Source organism: Scyliorhinus canicula, chromosome 6, assembly GCF_902713615.1.
Source record: "Scyliorhinus canicula chromosome 6, sScyCan1.1, whole genome shotgun sequence".
Classification (NCBI taxonomy): Eukaryota; Metazoa; Chordata; class Chondrichthyes; order Carcharhiniformes; family Scyliorhinidae; genus Scyliorhinus; species Scyliorhinus canicula.
The window spans coordinates 28713712-28738183 of NC_052151.1; the positions used below are offsets into that span (position 1 = coordinate 28713712).

The 24472-nt window shown below is 52.3% G+C and overlaps 1 protein-coding gene across 2 annotated transcripts in view; it reads left to right on the plus strand.

Moving 5' to 3' along the window:
• Positions 1-24472, plus strand: part of LOC119967060 (regulator of microtubule dynamics protein 2) — a 151509-nt gene that overhangs the window by 95545 nt on the left and 31492 nt on the right. Inside the window, exons 5-6 of one of the 2 annotated variants that reach the window (XM_038799092.1) lie at positions 11870-11945; positions 22143-22220. In XM_038799092.1, coding sequence (XP_038655020.1) covers positions 11870-11945; positions 22143-22220 — 154 coding nt within the window. The remainder of the gene's footprint in view (positions 1-11869; positions 11946-22142; positions 22221-24472) is intronic. The other variant, XM_038799093.1, reaches the window with a different exon arrangement.

A 24472-nucleotide genomic window follows, 5' to 3' on the forward strand; every position in this document is an offset into this window, starting at 1 on the left:
TTCCAATCTTGTCAGTTCGCTCACAAACATACGAAGCAGGAAGAAGTCATTCGGCCCCTCGGCACAACCTGGCACAGCAACAGGGCAACATGCTGGGGGTGGAGGAACTAACGGCCTCATCTGAGGGCGAGGATGAGTAGGGACCAGACCAGGAGGGGCTGGGGGATAAGCCCGGGGAGGACCCACTGGAGTAGGTGGAGGAGGGAGGACAGGCGGCAGCATGCCAGGAGAGCCAGGGAGGCCCCTCGCCCGCTTCAAGGTTTTGACCACCGGCAGCTCTTCTTCATCTTCTTCATGACGTCTGGATGTGTCCGCAGGGTGCACATCAGAGAAGGAGGCAGCCTGCAGCTCCTCGCCGCCTGTGGCCTTTGATGTCCTTGGCAGGCATCCTCTGTGGGGACTGGAGCTGGAGGGCCCTACCAACTCAACCAGTGTAACTGGCATCCTTGTGCCGCCCTGTTCTGCCCGCTGACCTTGGAAGACACCGGTGCCAGCGGGGGGGTGGGGGAATTCAGGTGAGGTGGAGGCCGCCATCATCTCCCTCCCTGGCGGCAGGCCCCGGGTCAGCCTCCAGCGATCCCTTCTCCCGGACTGTGCGTGTAGAGCTTTGAGCATCTCTATGAGACAGAGCGGCAGCTGGAGCGAGCTCTGGAGGCCTTTGTGTCATCTGTGTCTGGTCCTGGCACCTCCCCATTGTCTGCACCATAGTGTTGACGCCCTCAGTGATGCTTCTCACTGACTGGGCTCTGCAGAGCCCCGACAATGTCGTGTCCACTTGCACCTGGGATGCATCCCTCCGCAAGTTTGACATGCTCTGCAGTGCCTCGGCAATGTCCACCTGCATCTGGGACACATCCCTCAACGACTTTGGACATGATGTCGAGACCCTCAGCCATGGTCGACGCTGTCTTGGACACCACTACGCCTTGGATACCACCATTCATGACGCTGACCTCGTGCTCCAGGCTTTCCACTGTGGTCGCCACGCTCACAGTGTTGGCCTCGGTGCCACACATTGCTTGCGCCATCTCCTGAACTTGTAGTCTTTGGGGCTCCTACAGCAGACTTCTGACTGCTGACGCCTTGGATATTCCTGCCTCTACCTGATGTGCATCAGCAACCGGTTGAGTTGTGTGGTGCTCACCAGATTGTGCCCCAGAAGCCTGTTCACTAATGTCACCCACCAAGGTTTCATAGATTTCATAGAATTTACAGTGCAGAAGGAGGCCATTCGGCCCATCGAGTCTGCATCGGCTCTTGGAAAAAGGACCCTACCCAACCCGCCACCTCCACCCTATCCCCATAAACCAGTAACCCCACCCAACACTAATGGCAATTTTGGACATTAAGGGCAATTTAGCATGGCCAATCCACCTAAACCGCACATCTTTGGATTGTGGGTGGAAACCAGAGCACCCGGAGGAAAACCACGCACACACGGGGAGAACGTGCAGACTCCGCACAGACAGTGATCCAAGCCGGGAATGGAACCTGGGACCTTGGAGTTCTGAAGTAATTGTGCTAACCACTATGCTACCGTGCTGGCTCTGTGCTGGTTAAAGGTGGGAATGATAGCTGAGATGTGTCGATGGTGGTCTCAGAGTTGTCCTCGAGGTGTTCCATTGGGGGGATGGGGGTGACCTCTGATGGCCTGGCCCCATCAGGTGGAGGTCCTGCGAGAGAATGGACATAAGGGGCGGGAAGCGGCGTTATTTCCGCTCCCGCAGGTTTTCGAATTCTCCAGCCGGTAAAACACCGGCGTTGTGCAAATCCCGCCGGCAGCCTGTGAAAACAGCTGGCGCCGGCGGGATTTCATTTTATTTGCACTGACCTTAAATCTCCGGCCCGGATGGGCCGAAGTCCCGCCGACGTGGCCACGGGTCACGTCGGCGCAAATCACAGTTGATTTAAAACGGCGTCAACCATTGATGATGGTTGACGCCGTTCAGTGTCGGGGGTGGGTTGCGGCATTGGGGGGGGGGGTGGGTTGCGGCATCGGGGTGGGGGTGGGTTGCGGCATCGGGGGGGGGTGGGTTGCGGCATCGGGGGGGGTGGGTTGCGGCCATCGGGGGGGGGTGGGTTGCGGCATCGTGGGGGGGGTGGGTTGCGGCATCGGGGGGGGGGGGGTGGGTTGCGGCCATCGGGGGGGTTGCGGCCATCGGGGGGGGGTTGCGGCCATCGGGGGGGGGGTTGCGGCCATCGGGGGGTGGGGGGTTGCGGCCATCGGGGGTGTGGGTTGCGGCCATCGGGGGGGTGGGTTGCGGCCATCGGGGGGGTGGGTTGCGGCCATCGGGGGGGTTGCGGCCATCGGGGGGGTTGCGGCCATCGGGGGGGTGGGTTTGCGGCCATCGGGGGGTGGGGTTGCGGCCATCGGGGGGGTGGGTTGCGGCCATCGGGGGGGGGTGGGTTGCGGCCATCGGGGGGTTGCGGCCATCGGGGTGGTGGGTTGCGGCATCGGGGGGGTTTGGGGGCAGCGGCGGGCAGAGAGTGGGGGGCGACGGATGCCCGGGGCCAACGCACCGTCGCCCCCCCCCTCTGTACGCCGCTAGGCCCCCTACCCTAACCACCCCCCCCCTCACCACCCCTACCTCCCTCCAACGCCCCTACCCCCCTCCCCACCAACGCCCCTACCCCCCTCCCCACCAACGCCCCTACCCCCCTCCCCACCACCCCTACCCCCCTCCCCACCACCCCTACCCCCCTCCCCACCACCCCTACCCCCCTCCCCACCACCCCTACCCCCCTCCCCACCACCCCTACCCCCCTCCCCACCACCCCTACCCCCCTCCAACGCCGCCCCCCCATCTCTCGCAACGCCGCAACCCCCCCCCCTCAACGCCGGGTCCCCCCCCTCAACGCCGCAACCCCCCACCCTCAACGCCGCAACCCACACCCCGTCCCCCTCCCTCTGAAGGCCGGTACCCACACCCCCCCCTCTCTCCTCCTCCCCCCCCTTCCTTCCTCCTCCTCCCCCCCTTCCTTCCTCCTCCCCCCTCCTCCCCCCCTTCCTTCCTCCTCCCCCCCTTCCTTCCTCCGTTAGTGGGGGGGGGGGGGTGCGGCGTTAGTGGGGGGGTGGGTGCGGCGTTGGAGTGGGGTAGGGGTGGTGAAGGGGGTAGGGGTGGTGAGGGGAGGGGGTTGGTGTAGGGGCAGCGGCGTGCAGAGGAGGGGAGCGACGGATGCCCGGGGCCAACGCACCGTCGCCCCCCCTCTGCACGCAGCTGCCCCTACCCCAACCCCCTCCCTTCACCACCCCTACCCCCCTCCAACGCCGCACCCCCACACCCCCACTAACGCCGCACCCCCCCCCCCCCCACTAACAGAGGGAGAGTAGGGGGGGTGTGGGTACGCAGGCCTTCAGAGGGAGGGGGACGGGGTGTGGTACCGGCATTGAGGGGGTGGGGGGACCCCGGCATTGAGGGGGGGTGGGACCCGGCATTGAGGGGGGGGGGGACCCGGCATTGAGAGGGGGGGGGGAACCCGACATTGAGGGGGGGGGGACCCCGGCATTGAGGGGGGGGGACCCGGCATTGAGGGGGGGGGACCCGGCATTGAAGGGGGTGGGGGACCCGGCATTGAGGGGGGGGGGGGACCCGGCATTGAGGGTGGGGGGGGACCCGGCATTGAGGGGGGGGGGACCCCCGGCGTTGAGGGGGGGGGGGGGACCCGCGTTGAGGGGGGGGGGGGACCCGGCGTTGGGGAGGGGGGGGGAACCCGGCGTTTGGGGAGGGGGGGGGACCCGGCGTTGGGGGGAGGGTGGGGAGGACCCTGCGTTGGGGGAGGGGGGGGAGACCCGCCGTTGGAGGGATGGTGGCGGAGGGGGGGGAGACCCGGCTTTGGAGGGAGTAGGGGGTGGTGGGGAGGGAGGTAGGGGTGGTGGGGAGGGAGGTAGGGTGGTGGGGGGAGTGGAGGTAGGGGTGGTGTGGGGAGGGAGGTAGGGTGGTGAGGGGGGGGTTGGAGGTTAGAGGAGGGGTGGTGAGGGGGGGTTGAGGTAGGGGTGGTGAGGGGGGTTGGGGTAGAGGGGCAGCGGCGTACAGAGGGGGGGCGACGGTGCGTTTGCCCCGGGCATCCGTCCGCCCCCCCTCTCTGCCCGCCGCTGCCCCCAAAAACCCCCCCCCCCCCAAATGCCGGAACACACCCCCCCCCAAATGCCTGAACACACCCCCCCCCAAATGCCGGAACCACCCCCCCCAAATCCCGAACACACCCCCCCCCATTGCCGAACACACCCCCCCCCAATGCCGGAAACACACCCCCCCCCCAATGCCGGAACACACACCCCCCCCCAATGCCGGAACACCACCCCCCCCCCAATTCCGAACACACACCCCCCCCCCATGCCGGAACACACCCCCCCCCCCAACTGCCGGGTCACACCCCCCCCCCCCAAACTGCCGGGTCACACCCCCCCCCCCCCCCAACTGCCGGGTCACACACCCCCCCCCCCCAACTGCGGTTCACAACCCACCCCCCCCAACTGCCGGGTCACACCCCCCCCCCCCCCCCAACTGCCGGTCACCCCCCCCCCCCCCCCAACTGCCGTCACATCACCCCCCCCCCAACTGCCGGGTCACCACCCCCCCCCCAACTGCCGGTCCACCACCCCCCCCCACTGCCCGGTCACACCCCCCCCCCCAACTGCCGGTCACACCCCCCCCCCCCAACTGCCGGGTCACACCCCCCCCCCCCCAACTTGCCGGGTCACACCCCCCCCCCAACTGCCGGGTCACACCCCCCCCCCCCCAACTGCCGGGTCACACCCCCCCCCCCCAACTGCCGGGTCACACCCCCCCCCCCAACTGCCGTGTCACACCCCCCCCCCAACTGCCGGTCACACCCCCCCCCCCCCAACTGCCGGGTCTCACCCCCCAACCGCCGGGTCTCACCCCCCCCAACCGCCGGGTCTCACCCCCCCCAACCGCCGGTCCTCACCCCCCCCCCCCCCCAACTGCCGGTCTCACCCCCCCCCCCCCCAACTGCCGGTCCTCACCCCCCCCAACTGCCGGTCACACCCCCCCCCCCCAACTGCCGGGTCACACCCCCCCCCCAACTGCCGGTCACACCCCCCCCCCAACTGCCGGGTCACACCCCCCCCCCCCCAACTGCCGGGTCACACCCCCCCCCCCCAACTGCCGGGTCACACCCCCCCCCCCAACTGCCGGGTCACACCCCCTCCCCCCCAACTGCCGGGTCACACCCCCCCCCCCCAAACTGCCGGGTCTCACCCCCCCCCCCCCAACTGCCGGTCTCACCCCCCCAACCGCCGGGTCTCACCCCCCCAACCGCCGGGTCTCACCCCCCCCCCCCACAACTGCCGGGTCTCACCCCCCCCCCCCCCAACTGCCGGGTCTCACCCCCCCAACTGCCGGGTCACACCCCCCCCCCCCCCCAACTGCCGGGTCACACCCCCCCCCCCAACTGCCGGTCACACCCCCCCCCCCAACTGCCGGGTCACACCCCCCCCCCCCCAACTGCCGGGTCACACCCCCCCCCCCCCCAACTGCCGGGTCACACCCCCCCCCCAACTGCCGGGTCACACCCCCCCCCCCCCCAACTGCCGGGTCACACCCCCCCCCCCCCCAACTGCCGGGTCACACCCCCCCCCCCCCAACTGCCGGGTCTCACCCCCCCCCCCCCCAACTGCCGGGTCTCACCCCCCCAACCGCCGGGTCTCACCCCCCCCCCCCCCCACAACTGCCGGGTCTCACCCCCCCCCAACTGCCGGGTCTCACCCCCCCCAACTGCCGGGTCTCACCCCCCCCCCCCAACTGCCGGGTCTCACCCCCCCCCCAAACTGCCGGGTCTCACCCCCCCCCCCCCAAACTGCCGGGTCTCACCCCCCCCCCCCCAACTGCCGGGTCTCACCCCCCCCCCCCCCAACTGCCGGGTCTCACCCCCCCCCCCCAACTGCCGGGTCTCACCCCCCCCCCAACTGCCGGGTCTCACCCCCCCCCCAACTGCCGGGTCTCACCCCCCCCCCCCCCCCAACTGCCGGGTCTCACCCCCCCCCAACTGCCGGGCCTCACCCCCCCCCCCCCCCCAACTGCCGGGTCTCACCCCCCCCCCCCCCCAACTGCCGGGTCTCACCCCCCCCCCCCCCAACTGCCGGGTCTCACCCCCCCCCCCCCAAATGCCGGGTCTCACCCCCCCCCCCAAATGCCGGGTCTCACCCCCCCCCCCCCAACTGCCGGGTCTCACCCCCCCCCCCCAACTGCCGGGTCTCACCCCCCCCCCCCAACTGCCGGGTCTCACCCCCCCCCCCCCCCAACTGCCGGGTCTGTCTCTCTCCTCCTCCTCCTCCAAAAGACGCCGGGTCTCACCACTTCCGCAGCTGGAGAAACTGACGCGTATCGCGTCAGTCAGCTGCTAGCCCCTCCGGGAACGGAGAATAGCGGCCTTAAAGAAGGCCCCGACGCTGGAGTGATTAACACCGATTTTTTTCGCAGGCAACCCGCGTTACGAAGGGCTACGGAGAATCCCGCCCAAGGTCAGTGAGAGGGAAGGATCATTTTGTCTAACATGAACAACCAGGCTCACCAGGCTAAATCGCTGGCTTACCAAGCAGGCCAGCAGCACGGTTCGATTCCCGTACCAGCCTCCCCCGGACAGGCGCCGGAATGTGGCGACTAGGGGCTTTTCACAGTAACTTCATTGAAGCCTACTCGTGACAATAAGCGATTTTCATTTCATTTCACTTGAGATAGATCATCTGGGTGAAGGGTCAGTGGATTCTCACCTCTGCGGTGCAGGCCAACCTCGCTATCTCCTCAGCCAACCCGGCAGCTCCAGGGCCTGTTCCTCACGGGGGTGAGAACTCTGTTGTCCAGAACCCCGCCACTCATCTGGACCCTTTCCCACCTGTTGTGGGCCAACTTTCCCCATGGGGACAGAGAGGGGTATTGTGAGCCGCACCCTTGATGCATCAGGGCAGGTGGCATTTGTGGGCACTGCCGCTCCTGAGCATGGAGGGGTTGTGTTGGTGGGTGCCTGGGTGTGCTAGGCACAAGCACCGTCATATGCTGTGGGCTAGATTCCAACCACCGATTTTGGGTGGGGGGGGGGGGGGATACAGGGGTGTCGTGGCCAGGGTGTTGGCAGGTGGGACTGATGCCAGGGGAGCCAGTGTTAAGTTACCCTTGCAACCCTTGTTGTTGGTCTTTTCCCAATATTGGACAGCGATTCTCCTGATCATGCTGCCCAAATTGGCCACTGCCACTGCCTCCCAGGCAGCATTGGCGGCCCTGTTGCTGGTGCTCCGGCCCACTCGAGGGGACAGGGTGCCCTGTCCCACCTCCATGGTGATCAGCCTGGGCAGGCCAGCTTTTCTGAAGCATGGTCAGGTCTATTAGGTGGCATGGTCGTGTGCTGCCTGGGAGCGAGTTCAGAGGGAGCGTTTAGGAGCAGCTCCTCCTTGTTAGGAAGGAGCTGCCGGGCTCGATTCTGGTGAATTAGCAGGCTGGGCCGCCAGTTCCACTGTGAAACTAGTGCGGAAACATATTCTGGCACTAAATGACTTTAAATATGGGCCACAGTCTTGCCGGTTCAGCTATCAGGAAGCACCCGGGAAGTTGTGTCCTGTTTGACACATCGAACATTTCCCATTAAATCATTTGTATCCTCTGTCGTGAAGCCGGATGCAAAATATTTGTTTAGTTCATCTGTGAGGACCTTATTTTCCATTATTCTCAGACTCACTCTCCAGAATACCAATGCTCACTTTATTCACTCATTACCTTTTAAAATACGTGTGGAAACCCTTACTATCTGTTTTTATATTTATAGCTAGCCTTTTATACTTTAATTTCACCCTTCTTATTAATCTTTTATCCATTCTTTGCTGCTGTTTATAATCTGTCCAATCATCTGACTTGCCATTCAACTTTGTGAAATTATGTATTATTTTAAATTTGATACTGTGATGAAATTTAAATTCTTACCGCAATCTGATTTTGGAGGTCGGGAACTCCAGTTCCTGATGAGCCTCAGGCCTTTGCGCATGCACTGGCCGGAAAATGGCCTTCCCTGCGCAGTTCAGGGTTTTACGCCTTCGGTTTGAGAAGAAAATCAATAAATGTAGCATGGAATGCAGGTCAGGTGACTTGAACCAGAGCATCAGTACCAAGGAAGGTGCCCTCAGGGCATCCAGACATGAATGGTGGTGGGCAATTAAACAACTCACTGGAGGAGGAGGCTCCACACGCTCCACAAATATCCCCATCCTCAATGGTGTCAGAAGTGCCAAGTGGATGATCCATCTCTGTCTCCTCCAGAGGTCCCCAGCATCATAGATGTCAATCTTGAGCCAATACGATTCACTCCACATGATATCAAGAAACGGCTGAAGGCACTCGATACTGCAAAGGCTATGGGCCCCGACAATATTCCAACAATAGTACTGAAGACTTAGAACATAGAACAGTACAGCACAGAACAGACCCTTCGGCACTCGATGTTGTGCCGAGCAATGATCACCCTACTCAAACCCACGTATCCACCCTATACCCGTAACCCAACAACCCCCCCCCCCCCCCCCCCCCCCCCCCAGTTAACCTTACTTTTTAGGACACTACGGGCAATTTAGCATGACCAATCCACCTAACCCACACATCTTTGGACTGTGGGAGGAAACCGGAGCACCCGGAGGAAACCCACGCACACACTTGTGCTCCAGAACTTGCCGCATCTCTAGCTAAGCTGTTCCAGAAAGCAACAACACTGGCATCTACCCGGCAATGTGAAAAATTGCCCAAGTATGCCCTGTACACACAAAACAGGACAAATCCAACCCAGCCAATTACTGCCCTGTCAATCATCATCAGCAAAGTAATAGTAGGAGTCATCAACAGCGCTATCAAGCGGCACTTACTCAGCAATAACCAGCTCATGGATGCTCAGTTTGGGTTCTGCCAGGGTCACTCAGCTCCTGACCTTGGCTCAAACATGGACAAAAGAGTTGAATGCCAGAGGAGAGGTGAGCGTGACTGCCCTTGACATCAAGGCAGCATTTGACCGAGTATGGCATCAAGGAGCACAAGCTAAACTGGAGTCAATGGGAATTGGGGGACATTTTCCGCTGGTTGGAGTCATACCTGGTTGTGGTGGTTGGAGGTCAATCATCTCAGCTCCAGGATATCACTGCCGGAGTTCCTCAGGGTAGTGTCCCAGGTCTAACCATCTTCAACTGCTTCATCAACGACCTCCCTTCCATCATAAGTTCTCAGATGATTGCAGAATGTTCAGCTCCATTCTCAAATCCTCAAATAATGAAGCCATCCATGTTCAAGACCATGTTCAAGTTACATTTGCACCACACACGTGCCAAGCAATGATCATCTCCCACCTACAAGAGATGATCTAACCATACTTGACATTCAATGGCATTACCGTTGCTGAATCCCCCACAATCAACATCCTAGGGGTTACCATTGGTCAGAAACTGAACTGGATAGCTATATTAATGCTATGGCTACCAGGCAGGTCAAAGGCTAGAAATCCACCTGACTCCCCAAAGCCTATTCACCATCTACAAGGCACACGTGAGGAGTGTAATGGAATGCTCCCTACTTGCCTGAATGAGTGCATCTCCAACAACACTCAAGCTCAACACGATCCAAGACAAAGCAGCCTACTTGATTGCTCCCACTTTCACAAGCATCCAAATCCTCCACCACCAATGAACAGTGACAGCCGTGTGTACCATCTACAAGATGCACTGCAGTAACTGCCAAAGTTCCTCAGACATCACCTGGGAGTCCCACCACCTGGAAGTTCCCCTCCAAGTCACCACCCTGACTTGAAAATATATCAATGTTCCTTCACTGTCACTGGGGCAAAATACTGGAGCGCCTTCCCTAACAACATGTGGGTGTACCTGCACCTCGAGGAATTCAGCCATTCAAGAAGGCAACTCGCACCACTTTCTGCAGGGCAACTAGGGATGGGCAATAAATGCTGGCCCAACCAGCGACGCCCACATCCCATAAATTAATTTTTTTAAATAAAGACCGATGGCGAGACAGGCCAAATGAGAAGGATACCAAGTATGTGTGTGTGTGTGTGTGCGCACACTGAGTGGAGCCATGGGGATGAGGAGGTGATCTTCAGAGTAGTTGAAGTCAGATGTAAATCTAAGAGAGTGTGTGTAAGAGTGGTGATGTCCATTGAGCTGGCAGTGAGTGACATGCTGATGTGGCTTGAGTGTGTGAGTTTAGAGTGATGAGATGGTTGTCTTACCCTGAAGAAAGGGATTAGATCATTCATCCTCTTTCTGCGCTGGATGACCGATTACACACAACTGCCGCCATCTCCCAGGCTGTATTGGTGGTGCTGCTGCCCCTCCTGAGGTCAGCTCAAGTTTTGAGGACACCATGGCAGGCCTCAAGACGCCCATAAGCAATTCCAGGCACACGTCATTGAATCGAGGGACTGCACGCTTTGGCTTTCAGGGTCATGTCTTCACTGCAGCAGTTCTGGACTGAAATCATTGAGAACTATGTGTGTGGCTGTATTTAAATATGACGGCCAGAGTAAGGAGTGGTGAGGTAATAGTGTGTTGGGTGATAAAAAGGCTTCCTTCCAGCAAGGCAGCGTGTTTCTCCTGTCCATAGAATTAAAGTGGTGGGAAGCAGTCAATATGGCACAAACATGTGCCACTTTGACGGGCAGGGATAAGGCCGATTTCCACACCTGCTACCACATTGTGTGCAAGTCAGGCAAAATTCTGCACTATGTCCATATTTATAAAGCCCCAGCAATCTTTACGTCTTATTATGCCTTCTCAAACTGCCTGCCAACTTTGTCCACATATATCCCCAAGACACATTCTTGTAAGCCTGTTCCTGGGCCCAGCCATCAATCTGCTGAGGGGGTGATCCAACCTGACTGCTTACCCTACTACTGCAGTTACATTCATGGCCAGGAGGCTTTGGAGACGGAACAAACTTCAGGCCTTCCGTGATCGGTGGGTTCTGAGAGGGCTGGAGTGCATCATCCCTCCCGGGAATTACATTTTCATTTGAATTAGTTTTATTTTAGTTACGGTACCCCACTAAGGGCTGTCACCTCTTTTTGTTTGTTTAATTGTTGATTATTAGATTTATTAAAATAGTATATTCCAAGGTCCCTCTGCACCTGTTTCCCCAACCAAAATACATCACTTCACACTTCTCTGTATCAAATCTAATCTGCCAATTGCCCACCCATTTCAACAGCCTATGTCCCACTGAAATCTAGCATTATCCTCCTCACTGTTCACAATACTTCCAGGTTTTGTGACATCTACAGATTCCAAAATTATGCCCTGCACACCCAAGTTTAAATCAGGAAGAGGAAGGATCAGGATCCTTGGTGTAATCCAACTTTGACTTTGAAACTCCCACTCTTCCCCCACACTGCTACTTACTCTTTCATGACACTCCTCAGACATGTCCTGCAATAGTCGTATACATTTCTCAGGGACTCCACAATTCTAGAACACCAGACTTCCTCCCTAGGCACCATCGTAAACTTTCTCAGCCACTGATGCAGGTAAGTCAGTGTGTATCGGTGCTAGTCCCAAGCCTGAATAAATGGAGAGGCAGGAAGGGCAACTGACTGTAAACCACCCGCCAAACTCAAATGATGGTTGATATGAATGGAATTAAATATCGTTGTTCAAAAAAGGAAACTTTCATTTATTGCTGATGATTTCCAGCGATATTAACGTAGTACCTGCGGATAATCTGTCGAAAAGTTATGTCAGGTATTTGCATTAATTTGTGCACTTATAGATAAGTTTTCTTCTTTCCTGTTCATTCTTCTCTTTAGCAGGCCATCCTAATATTGATATTGTTGTGCTTTCCAATAGCATGATTTTGTTTTTTGTTATTTTCAGGCTTGCGATTATTTGTGGGCATCTTTCTGAATATGGAAGTGTACAGGCTAAAATCAAGAATGGATCTCTTTTCAAAGTAAGTTCGGCAGCTGTGTCAATTGACCATATTTTGCAATGATTTTGTGATAAATCAGAAACCTGTTATGTTACATTATTGTTATATCTTGTTACTCATTTGCTTACGTCCAGAATGGTCTGATGGTTGATGTTCAATAAAACTCTCAGTCTAAAAATTAAACAAATACTGTTTATTGAGTAACAATTATAAATTAACTGAGTTTGTTCATTCTTCTACAACTATAATTGAAGATTAGTTTAATTAGATTAAGTATATATAATGTTCATCTACACATGCTCACCAAGCAAAATCTCTAACACTCTTCACTAGTCACTCCTGATACGAAGAGGTGGGAATCTACTCTGAGTGTTGCTTATGTACATAGATCTGGTGCTGCCATCCAGTGGTTGTCTAGCACTTACTTACAGATGTTAACCCTTTACATACCAGCAGATATACAGATCACTACATTCCCCTTTTTTTAACCCATTTTCTACACTGTAGAGAAAATTGTATAACAAATAAGTATAAATCATGAGATGTATATCTGTACAATCATAAGTTAAATAATGACTATACACAGTATAATAGTTATAAGTTCAGTCTGTTAGGTTCTCGTCGCCTTTATGCTAACATTCTTAACTGACAAAGTGGTGAGTCTGAATCTTTGACAGTTTTGTGTATGTCATCTGATTTTCTGCTGTGCAGTAAATTTTCTTGAAACAGTGAGTCATTGAAGTTTAAGGTTGGAAATATTGGTTGTTGAAGCCTAATTTTCTGCAAAGTACGTCTGTTGCGCCGAAAAATCGTGCGTTCTGCAGAGTTGACTGTATAGGATCGGGGAGCTCTTTCCCAATGATAGTAGCTGGAGCAGACCATCCTCCTTCTGGATTCTTGATTCTGACAAGGTCGTCCTTTGTCAGTGTTTCTAATTAAGCTGTATGTTGGTAAATCTTTGTTTTGAACGTTGTTCTCCATTTTCTTCAGAACAGGCAAATGGTCTGGATTCTGCAGTCTGATCGCCAGTAAGGTAGTCCTGAGATCCTTGTTGAATAACATTTGAGGCGGCGAGAGTCCTGAAGATAGAGGAGTAGCTCTGTATGACAATAAAGCAAGATGGATATCTGACATTGAGTCATTTGCTTTACTTATCAGCTGTTTGATTATGTGAACACCGTCTCTACCTTGCCAATGGATTGAGGATAGTGAGGACTGGATGCCACTTGCCTGAAGTTATATCTCTTCGAGAATTCAGACAATTTCAAACTTGCAAAACATGTACCATTGTCCGTCCGGCATTACTGTTTCCGGAATTCCATTGGGAATGTTTCGTTACAAGCTTTGAATGCTGAATTCGATGTCAGGTCTGGAAGTTTAATAACTTCTAGGTAGTTAGAAAAATAATCCATTATTAGAACGTAGTCTTGGCCAGTTGCGTGGAAGAGGTTGATCCCTACTTTTGTCCAAGGAGAAGTGTCTCCTTGCATTGCACAGGTTAGTGTCTTTGACAGGTTTCACAGGTTATTATCATGTCAGTGATGTCCTTGTTGATCCCCGGCCAGTAGACTGCCTGCCTTGCTCTTCTTTTACGTTTTTCGATACCAAGGTGTCCCTCGTGAATTTTCTCTAAAATGTCGGATCGAAGCCTTTGTGGTATGACAATTTGTTCTTGTCTCAACATTAGACCATTAACTATTGTCAAATCTGATTGTATGTTGCGGTACTGAGGACAATGCCCCTTCGGCCACCCACGCTGTAGTTGGTGCATTACCCTCTGGAGAGTTGCCAGTTAACAGTGTTGGAGCCAAAAGCTGCCTGAAACTGGATATAATCACAAAATCGTTTTACCAGCTCACAGGTTATGTGGTTGAAAGCACATGCTAGACTTTGTTGACCAAACCTGCTATTTTCTTTCATTTGGTTTATGTTAATTTTATGTCTTGATAAATTTGATGTCTCAGTAAATGTTATTCAACTTTTGCCATGGGAATGAAGTGACTGTTGAAAAGTGGCTTGTGGTATTTTTAAAGCATAGGCTTTCAGGCCACAAAGGTACAAACAAACAAGAGCTTTATTGGAAAGGTGTTTCTCAATAGGCTGTTAGGGTAGACGATCCGTTTGCCCGCAGAAACGGCCAATGACGTTATCAATACGACACGTGATCGAACTCTTAAAGTGATCTTGTTCCATCTAGGCAAACATGAATACACAACATTTTCCTTCCTCTTTACACTTGAGGCTCCTGCAATGAAACACAATGTAACATTAACAATCAAAATATACAATATGAACAAATTAATAAACACAAGTCGAGAGGTTAGATGTTTCGGAGGACGTTTATTTCTATGTGTTGTTGACGAACCTCAGGCATCTGCTTTGTCATGTTGACTGTAACCTCTGTTGTTTTGTTTTAATTTGGACCTCATCCATAGTTGTCTCAACTGGAGTTGATGCAGTGTTGGAAGTTTGACACTGTCTGGCAAACTAGTTCTAGTTGCTAAAGGTTGATCATTGTGTCGCCTCCACACAAACATCATCCGATTTGAACAGTGTAGGAGACCGGTCCTGTCTGTGCTAAGACGATGGCAGCCATCCACTTCTCACTGGTGGTATCGCTCCTTTCCAATACTTCCCGACCTTTCTGAAAAATACAGTGTTGGGCCCTGACATCATAAAACCTGACTTTGCTGTTTCCTCTCAACAATGTCTCTTTTATCATGATCCCAGACCAGACCCCAACAGTAGCTACAATACTGGACCGAAACACCAATATTTTGTAAAATTGTGCAAACGGAATACTTCGTTGCATGAAAAAATAGGGATTTGATATTTTAAAACAAAACTTTATTATTAACATGGTATATTAATCTTTAACCTTACACCCCAAAATAGCTTACAATTGCACCTTAAACAAAACTGTTAAATACAGTAACTACAATACCCTCTAATAATAATAATCACTTATTGTCACAAGTAGGCTTCAATGAAGTTACTGTGAAAAGCCCCGAGTCGCCACATTCCGGCACCTGTTCGGGGAGGCTGGTACAGGAATTGAACCCGCGCTGCTGGCCTTGTTCTGCATTACAAGCCAGCTCTTTAGCCGACTGTGCTAAACCAGCCCCTATCTCTATTCCCAATTAAACAAGAAGAAAGGAAAAACATGCAGCTCTCAATCCACCCTCTATCCCAATGGCACAGAGTAATACTTGCTTTCCACAATACATTTGGCTCCTGTTAGAACCTCTGCAGACCCTGGCTGGATGTCTTCAAAAAGCTGTTCAACTGGTTTGTTTCAGCCTCCCCCTTGTTCTCTGAAAAGTCTGCACTGCTTTAAATGCTATTAACCTTTTTTAAACTATTCTACTGTGAGAGCAAAAGAACTTACTTGTGAACTCAGTGTTAGCCAGATCAGAACTCAACTCAAAATCTTTCTCAACAGATCTGAATGCTTTGGCTCCATCCAGCAATGACTTCATCTTCCCAAGCTGAAAACACATGAACTCCCCAGGCTGAAAACACATTAACTCTTAGGGACTCGCCCAAGTCAAACAACAGTGCATTAGCTCAGGCTTTTATAATGGTCAATTGACTCCTAAAAGTTTTCTAGTCTTGCAAAGCAAGATTATTTTTATAAACATGACTACTGCAGTCAAACAAACTCTAACCCCAGCTTTTAACCCTTAAATTGCCAAATGATTATAATCCAATATATCTAAAATCCTGCATTTGTCACATCTGTCTCAGGCGGCTTTACAAATCAATCACTTGTGTAAATAACATTTTACCATGAGTAATGCCGGAGGACTATGGTTTGTCAAATGTGTTATATTCCTCTATGTCATCAGGAATTGCTTTAGTCATTTTGATAATGATCTTTGCTCATGAATTACCTTAAATAAATACTTCATTGTTTGAACAAACCCTTTGGCCAGGCAGGATGATAAGGAGCAGATCGGTGTTCGATTCTGTTTTCCTTTAGATAATTTGTGAATTCTAGCAAAATGAACTGTGGTCCATTGTTGCTAACAAGTTGGTCAGGGACATAAATCTTGCAAAAATCTCACCCAGTCTTTCTATCATCCCCTCCGAGGACGCAGTCTTCATAATAGCAACTTCAGACCATTTCAAATGTGAATCAACCACAATGAAAAACATTTGTCCTTCAAATATATCTGTATGAACTCTTTGCCATGGCCCTTCTGGTGATTCTCGTGGGTGCAATGGTGCTAGTAGTGACAGGTTTTGAGCCTTTGCAAAAGCCGAACATATGCCTACCTTCTCCTCGATTTTGAGTTCTGGCCATCAAAATTAATTTCTGCCGACCTCCTTTATTCTTACTATCCCACAATGGCCTTCATGAAGTTGGTTTAGGACACGTTCCCTTTACAATGGCAGAATGATGACCCTGATTCCCCAGAGGACACAATAGTAATAATCTTTATTAGCGTCACAAGTATGCTTATATCAACACTGCAATGAGGTTACTGTGAAAAACCAGTTTGTATGGGTTTGCTCCTGTGGTCCTGCCACAAACAACCATATCCATAACTGCTGAGAGTAGTGGATTATTTCTGTGTACTTCTTAACTTGTCCTGCGCTTACATAAAAACTTAAGAATTAGGAGCAGGAGTAGATCGTCTGACCCCTCGAGCCTGCTCCATTATTCAATAAGATCATGGCTGATCTTTTATAGGAGTGTTATCGACTTCTTCGAAATAGAAAATGTTGCCACTTGTTACAACTCCCTGGGCTAGTGCGTGGTTGATTCCAGACCCACTTGGCCCAGAATCACAACACAAGCGAATTAACCAATAATTCTTAGAAAAATAAGTATTTGGCCCTTGGCTGCCCAATAATTACAGTCACCAGGTTTCTAAATGTAAGCACAATTACCTTTTATTAATAAGAAGAACATTAATGAAATATGCAGCAAATACAACTGGTTAACTATCTTCTAATTCCTAATTCTCACTTTACCTTGCACGCACGCACGCACACACGCACACACGCACACACACACACACACACACGATAGACACACACACACACACGACAGACAAGCACACGGGGGAAAAAATGGGCGAAAATCATAAGTAAAGGGCAAAAAAGAGTATGAGCGGGATTCTCCAACCCCCCCCGCCGGGCCTTTTTAATCGCCGGAGGGTGGCGTGAATCCTGTCCCGACGCTGGCTGTCGGATTCTCCGGCGGCGGTTTTTCGGCAGGGGCGGGAATCGCATCACGCCAGTCAGGGGCCGTTGACAGTGGGCCCCCCCCAGCGATCCTCCCTCCGCGATGGGTCGAGTGGCCGCCCGTTTTCAGCCAGTCTCGCCAGTATAAATCAAACAAGGTTCCTACCAGCGGGACTTGGCTCTGCAGGCGGCCTGCGGAGTCCTCGGGTGGGAAGGGTGGGGGGGGGGGGGGGGGATCTGCCATGGTGATCTGGCCCGTGATCGGGGCTCACCAATCCGTGGGCGGGCCTGTGCCATGGGAGCACTCTTTCCCTACGGGCCGGCCGCTGTAATGGTCCTCCATGGCCTGGGGGGGAAGAAACCCCCTCCGCATGCGCTGGGATCATGCCAGAATACGCTGGCGCTCCCGCGCATGCGCCACCTCGCGCCAGCCAGCGGAGGCCCTTCGGCCCCGGTTGGCGCGCCATCAACCCCGCCAGCGCCGGCCTAGCCCCCGAAGGTGCGGAGGATTCCACACCTTCCGGGCTGCCCGACGCTGGAGTGGTTTACGCCACTCCACAGCGCCAATACGGCACTCCCGGCCTATGTGTTTCAGAGGTTTTTAGCACCTTGCTCCTCTTCAAATTTTGCTTTCAGTTTGAGGATTTGTTTTAAAATATATTTATTTGTCATATTTTCATAATTTTCACCATACAAAAGAGAAACAAAAATAACCCCAACTGTCAAGGGGAACCAACTCCAGTAAGTGCATAATAAACAAACTACATGAATTGTAGAACCCCTCCTTCGACCCCCTCAGCTCAAACCTCACCTTCTCCAGGGTCAAAAATCCAAAAGGTCCCCTTGCCACGCGGAGGCACAAAGTGAAGAGACTGAGCTCCACGCCAACAGGACCCGCCGACATGCGATGTGTGAGGTGAAAGCTAAAACATCCGCCCCACTCCCACCTACAACTTGGGCCAGTCCAGCACCCCTAATATGGCTTCTAGGGAAACATCCATATGCAAGACCCCAGAAATTGTGCTAAATACCGTCGTCCAAAGTCTTTCCAGCTTCGGGCAGGGCCAAAACATATGACTGTGGTTTGCGGGGCCCCTCCCACATCGCTCACAGACATTCTCCATCCCCTCGAACAGTCGACTCATCTTTGACTTCGCGAGGTGCACCCTATGTACGACTTTAAACTGTATCAGCCCCAGCTTTGCACACGAGGTCAGCATTTACCCTCCGCAGCACCTCGCACCACAATCCCTCTTCCATCACCTTCCCCAGCTCCTCCTCCCACCTTGCCTTAATCCCCTCCTCCTACAGGTTCCCCCATAGATCGCCGAAACAACCCCCCTCTCCAGCTCTCCCGCTGACAGCAGTGACTCCAGTAATAAGGAGGCAGGTGCTTTCGGGAACGTTGGGAAAATTTTCCTTGCGAAATCTCAAACCTGCAGGTACCTAAACCCTTCCCCTTGCGCCAATCCATACTTTTCACCCAACTCTTCCAGATCGCGAATCCCCCCCCCCCCCCCCCCCAAACAAATCCTTCATATCCTTGATCCCCCTCTCATCTCATCTCCGAAATATCACATGATCCTACCTGGCTCAAACCCATGATTCACCCTAATCAGTATCCCCCCCCTGACCCGGCCCCCAGCTTAAAATGTTGCCTAAACTGCCTCCAGATCTTCGAAGTGGCCACCACCACCCGGACTAACAGAGTGCTTTCCGAAAGTCATTGGGAGAGAGGCCATTGCCAGCCCCGCAACCCAGACTCCTTACACGAACGCGAGCTCTCCTCCATCCTAACCCTTCAGGTCTCCCCCTCCTTGCTCCAACCCCGCACCTTCTCCACATTTGCCTCCCGTAATAGTGCAGTAGGTTTGGGTGGCCTAGCCCCCCCCCCCTCCCCATCTTCTCCACCATCTGCTTGTCACCCTCTCTGCAGGTCCACCCTCCTAATCCTGACCACCTTTCTACCCTCCCCTCCCCCCTCCCCATCTTCTCCACCATCTGCTTGTCACCCTCTCTGCAGGTCCACCCTCCTAATCCTGACCACCTCCCCCCCCCCCCCCCCCTCCCCCTCCCCGCCACCATCTGCTTGTCACCCTCTCTGCAGGTCCACCCTCCTAATCCTGACCACCTCCCCCCCCCCTCCCCCTCCCCGCCACCATCTGCTTGTCACCCTCTCTGCAGGTCCACCCTCCAATCCTGACCACCTTTCTCCCCCCCCCCCCCCTCCCCGCCACCATCTGCTTGTCACCCTCTCTGCAGGTCCACCCTCCTAATCCTGACCCCCCCCCCCCCCGCTCCCAGATAACAGAGACGATCAATTTGTCGTCCCCCCCCCTTGGAGATCTCTGCAGTTTCAGAAATACAGCACTCACAGCCTTTCTGGAGAGAAAGAGAGAGCATATCCTCTCTTTGTTTGTAGCCTGTAATGATTTCCCTGTGGATTCATTTGTTTGGGTTCTCTACAGCTTTCAGCAGTCACAGCCTTTCTATCAAAAATACAGAGGAGTGAGAGTAGGTCCTTGTCCCTGTCAGCCCACACCTCCACCCAGGAGTCAAACTGAGCTCCTTAGGACTGTGCAACTCATTACACTGAGATAGGATTCACTCACCACCTGTTATCAAGCAGAGCATGGCCTTTTTTAATATCAATTTAGAGTACCCAATTAATATGCTCAAATTAAGGGGCAATTTAGCGTGGCCAACCCACCTACCCTGCACATCTTTGGGTTGTGGGGGCAAAACCCACAGCCATGGGGAGAATGTGCAAACTCCACACAGACAGTGACCCAGACTGGGATCAAACCTTGGACCTTGGTGCTGTGAGGCAGCATGGCTAACCATTGTGCCACCGTGCTGCCCTTGAGCATGGCCTTTTGGCCAGTTCATTGGCCACTAGCCAGTCAATCAAACCGAGTCCCACCCCAACTCTCTCTCTGGTCTCAACAGGTCTGAAGCCTCCTGTTAAAACTAGCAGAGACTCGCAGATTGTTCTCTCCTATAACTTCTGAATTCCCCACTCCTCTTTGCTGATTGACTTAAAGACTCATGTCCATTCATTACTACAGTGCAGAAGGAGGCCATTCAGCATATCGAGATTGCAATGAGCCTCCGAACGAGCACCCTACCCAGGCCCCCCCTCACCCTAACCCCGTAACTCCACCTAACCTTTTGGACAAAGGGGCAATTTAATATGGCCAATCCACCTAAGTGCACATGTTTGGATTGTGGGAGGAAGCCAGAACACCCGAAGGAAACCCAGGCAGACTCTGGGAGAACGCGTGTAAACTCAAAACAGTCACCCAAGGTCAGAATAGAACCTGGGTCCATGCACTTGAGAGGCATTTGAGCAGTGCTAACGACTATGCCCCGTGCCGACCGCATCATATTTTTCTTTTAATCTGATTTTGCTGGCTGCACGAAACTTCGCAGAAAGTTGCATGTTTTCCCCCTCCCCAATTGTACTGAGGCAGCATGTTAGAACAGTGGTTATCACAGTTGCTTCACAGCTCCAGGGTCCCAGTTCGATTTCCGGCTTGGGTCACTGTGCAGAGTCTGCACGCTCTCCCTGTGGCTGCGTGGGTTTCCTCCGGGTGCTCCGGTTTCCTCCCACAGTCCAAAGATGTGCAGGTTAGGTGGATTGGCCATGCTAAATTGCCTTTAGTGTCCAAAAAGGTTGGGTGGGATTACTGGGTTACAAGGATAGGGTGGAGGTGTGGGCTTGGGTAGGGTGCTCTTTCCAAGGACTGGTGCAGACTCAATGGGCCGAATGGCCTCCTTCTACACTGTAAATTCTATGATATAGTTCTATGATACTCAGGCAAGTTAACTCTATTTGCCGCAATTCTATTCGGTCAGACAAGATTATTGAACCTTTCAGTATGTGAGCCCCCCCACTCTGTGTTCTCATCATAGTTCCATGGTGCCAAAAATTCCCGCCAGTTTACTCTGGAAAGGGTTTGCGAAAGCACGATATGCCACAAAACTTTTGCACCTCGTCACTTTTTACGCTTTTTTCAAACAAGGTACTCCACGGCTCAGCCTGTTTCGATCCGTGTTTTGCAACACTCCAGCTCTAAACTATTGTTGCAGGGTACTTGCTACTCACAGTGCTCCCTGCATTGTTCCAGATCTTTCCAGGCAGAGCACGTGGCAAGCTTCTTTTCAGCATTGTTTCCTCCATAACCTACATTTAGATTTTGGTTCCTTCGACAGCTGCCACTGGTGCAGTGAGGTTTTAGCTTATTAATCCTTTTTGAATGTCTGTGCACAGTTCGATGATTTTTCTTTTTTTTAAACTTCTCCGGGAGTCTGTCGCCGCAGTGCCGACCTCCTCGTCGCCAGTTTTCTTTGTGATATTTCGAAAGGATAGGCTTTCATACCGCGAAGATACAAACAAGAGCTTTATCAGAAAGATATTTACTCTACAGGCTGTTAGGATAGACTGCCCATTTGCCTGTGCAAATGGCCAATGATGTCATTAATGCATTACATGATCGGACTCTTAAAATAACCTTATTCCAACTTGGAACAAACATGAATATACTTAGCTGGCTTGTAACTGTTAGAGATTCTTTATTAGGTATGGAATCAAAGCAAGCACATGAATTTAAGATGCAGACTAGCCATGATCCTAAAAGAAAGGCAGAGCAGGCATGACAACTAAATGACCTACTCCAGTTTCTATGGAAGAATGGTTATTTGTGATGATTGAAGGAGTGAGGTGATTCATTCCAATGCGGTGACTGGAAGAAGTTGATTTTGAAGACAATGGGGCATTTAAAAAATAAATTCCAGAGTTCTGAATGTGATAATTAAAGGCATTGCTACCAATAGTGGAGAAATAGGACAGAAACAAAGAGAGTATGGGACAAGGATATGGAAGGATTTTGAACTAAGAAAGAAAAGAGAGTAATTATACACCGTTTTTGACATTGTGAAATTTTTAGATTTAAGGCAATATTTGTGCATGATATTCTGTAGTAACTTGTTTTCGCAATTATCATTTCTTTTTTGTATATCTAGGATCACATAGACAAAGCAATTGAACTGAGACCGCAAGATCCCAAATTGTATCATCTACTAGGAAGATGGTGCTATGCAGTAAGTTGGTGAACTTTGTAAAAATATCTTTGGTCAGAAATTTAGCTGGGCAGGGAGCAGATGGAATGGTGTTTTCCCTCCAAATTAATACTTTAAATGTTAAGGCATCCTGCTTTCCATGGTTTCTCAATCATCAGAGAAACTCTCCTCCAGAATAATACATAAGACATATTAGAATGTGAATAATTAACAACCCTAGCTTCCTATTCAACTCTGAGGAAACTTATGATTCCCTTTCCTCTCCATACATTACATGAAAAAGAATAATAAATAATGTTTCAGCTAATGTTTCTTACTTGGTAGTTGTCTTGTTACAGTAAGGCATGGTGTCACAGTGATTAGGACTGCTGGCACACAACGCCGGGGACCTGGGTTCAATTCGGCCTTGGGTTATGTGGAATTTGAACATTCTCCCCATATCTATGTGGGTTTCCTATCACAGTTCAAAGATGTGCAGGTTAAGTGGATTGACCATGCTAAATTGCCCCTTAGTATTGGCCTTGTTCAGTGCATAGGGTTACAGGGATAGGGCGAGGGAGTGTGCTTGGGCAAAGTGCTGGTTTAGAGGGTCGGAGCAGACTTGAGGGGCTGAATGGCCTCCTTCTGCACTGCAGGGATTCTTTGGACCTGGAAAATTGGAAATATCTATATTTGATGCTCTTGTGTCATTAGTGATTAAATCCTAAATTAGAACCCTGCAGCCAGTTGGCATTGGCAACCTGAGATATTAGAAACATGGATTATATTCTAGACTGCACCATCTCCTCAGCCATGAATAGGCTGGGAGACAGAATGAATAGGAACTTCAGTCACACCACACATTTTATAGCTTCCAATTTTATCTGTTTCTATCTCCACAGACACTGTCTGACCTGCTGTGTATTCCAAGAATTTTCTATTTTTATATCCAATTTCCAGCATCCGCTCGCTGTATTTTCATTTTCTACAGCCTGTTTCACAACAAATCAGAATGCTGATTCGTAACCCTATATCAGTGACATCCGTGCAATGTGCGTGTAACATACGGCCCTCCCATGCAAAGACAGTATGTCCGGCCCTTTCCACCCTGATACTAAAAAGCCAGCTGGGCAAACCTGGGTCAGTAACCATTGAGATGTGCAGTTTGCCTGAGGCAGAGACCACCAACCCTAAACATCCAACCAACAGTAACTGTTGCAGAGTGATCACAGAAAGGAATTGTTCAACTGAACATTGCTCAGTGAGCTGCTGCCAAAGAGTCAGTAGATGTCACGAGGCTGATACTGGGGTTGGTGGGACTGTCCTATATGGAAAGATTGGTTCAACTGGGCCTATATTCACTGAAATTTAGCAAGATGAGAGGAGATTGAATTGAAATGTATAATATTCTAACAGGGTTGGACAGACTAAATGTAGGGAGGATGTTTTTCCTGTTTGGGGAAATCTAGAACCTAAGTCAATCTCAGGATATAGGGTAGACCAATTAGGACTGAAATGAGGAAAAGTTTCTTCACGCAAAGGGTGACGAACCTGTGGAATTCTCTACCACAGAGGCAGTGGAGGCCAAGTCATTGCATGTATTCAAGAAAGAGATAAAATAATTTTTTATATTTCAATGGTATCAAGGCGTACGGGGAGAATGCGGGAATATATGGCATTGAGATCGAGGTCAACCATGATCATATTGAATGATGGAGCAGTCTCGAAGGGCCAAATGGCCTACTCCTGCTCCTAGTTTCTATGAGTTGGGTTTGCAAAAATTCTGTCATTTAGTGTTTGATTATTTGAAATTCCCGACTTTTGGATAATCGAATTGCGCCCTCTTAACTTTTTTTCCGACCTCTGCCTCCCCTTGGCTGCCACCGCCTCCAATGCAGCCAAAGCCAGGCAGAGAAAGTCTCAGCCTGCACACTCTGTTAGTGACAAGACTGGGGGCAGGACCCAGGGGACCTGCCATTCAACCTTGTCAGAGCCAGCTGCTGTCACTCATCCCACCAAAAGAGTGTGTCAGCCACTTGGTTGATCCAAAGGGTTCAATGGTCCATGAGGCGTGGTGATGCAGTGGAGCTCGAGTCTCTGCAGAGGAAGAGAGTGCTGGGGTTGGGAATTGGATCTGTGTGGAGGGGGGGGGGGGGGAAGAGGTTTGGGGAAAGGAGCTGTTGAGTGAGTTGGGGGGGGGGGGGGGGAAGCGGCTAGGAAGAGAGGTGTATGATGGGGAGAGAAGGGTTGAATACAGTGTGGGGGTGGGGAAGAGGGGCTTCGCTTTGTCTTCT